General features: G+C 61.2%; 1 protein-coding gene across 1 annotated transcript in view; it reads left to right on the top strand.

Annotated features, from left to right (window-relative positions):
* Positions 1-219: 219 nt before the first annotated feature.
* Positions 220-1,153, top strand: part of EMH_0052430 (uncharacterized protein) — a gene marked incomplete at both ends in the record, with an annotated part of 4,129 nt that continues 3,195 nt past the window's right edge. The window contains one exon of the mRNA XM_013496876.1: positions 220-1,153. Coding sequence (XP_013352330.1) covers positions 220-1,153 — 934 coding nt within the window.

The following is a 1,153-nucleotide window of genomic DNA, read 5'->3' as shown; positions in this document are numbered from 1 at the left end:
CAGTTATTGTTTTGTTGTTTGTCTTTTCCTTCATTGAATTCAGTTTTCCCTATCTTTTTCAGAGCCTAGGCGGCAGGTAGCCCTCGTTGTCGCTGCTGCTGCTGCCGCTGTCGCCGTTGCTGCTGCTGCTGCTGCTGCTGTTGCTGCAGCTGCTGCTGCTCCAGCGTCGATGCAAGGGCACCCAGGGCACCACTTGCTAATTCAATGAGCCTTTTTTAAATGAGCTTTGCACCGTTCGCTGTCTCAGAGGGTTGGCTGGTGGGGCCCGCCTTGCGGCCGGGCCCCTTCGGTGGTTCTCTGCTCTGTACCCAGGGAGCAGGGGCCCCCCCGCCCCTTGCAGCTGAGGGGGGCCCCGAGGGGGCCCCCGACGGGGGGGCCCCGGGGGCCCCTCAAGAGTCCCTTGACGGAACCCCAGCAGGGCCCCCCAAAGAGGATTCTTTGGGGGGCCCCCATGGGGGCCCCCTCCCCACACTCCTTATGGGGGCCACCGAGGGGCCAGCCGTGTCCTGTGCCTCTTGCCCCGGCGAAGATGCACCTACTGAATCTGCAGCAGCAGCAGCAGCAACAGCAGCAGCAGTAGTAGTAGCAGCAGCAGCAGTAGGAGCAGATCGCCCGCCATCCTCATCTTCCTTCCCAGCCGAAGCGACAGCAGCAGACGCAGCAGCAGCAACAGAGGCTGCAGCAGAAACAGAAGCTGCAGCAACAGAAGCAGCAGCAGCAGCAGCAGCAGCAGCAGCAGCAGCAGCAGGGGAAGATGAAGTACCTGATACACAGGACCCACAACTCAAGGAGTGGGCGCCGTCGCCCCCGCCCCGTATCTGGCGCTGGCTTTTTGATTTCTTAGAGCAGCAGATCAAGGCTCTGCCTGAGCCCGTACCCTGTAAAGACACAGCAGCAAGTGCAGCAGCAGCAGCAGCAGCAGCAGCAGATGAGAGAGAGGCAGAGACGCATCCTGCAGCAGCACCAGCACCAGCAGCAGCAGCAGCAGCGAGTGAGGGGACTGAGAATAACCAGCAGCAGCAGGACCCCTCTTTCGTGGGCGCAGCTGTTGCGCCTTGTAATGATTCTGCTGCTGCAGCAGCAGCAGCAGCAGCAGCAGCAGCAGCGACAGCAACGACTAGTGCATCTACAACTGCGCATGCTGCTGTTGCTG

Source organism: Eimeria mitis, genomic scaffold (assembly GCF_000499745.2).
Source record: "Eimeria mitis Houghton genomic scaffold, Emh_scaff2351, whole genome shotgun sequence".
Taxonomy (NCBI): domain Eukaryota; phylum Apicomplexa; class Conoidasida; order Eucoccidiorida; family Eimeriidae; genus Eimeria; species Eimeria mitis.
This window is presented reverse-complemented; position numbering and strand designations above follow the sequence as displayed.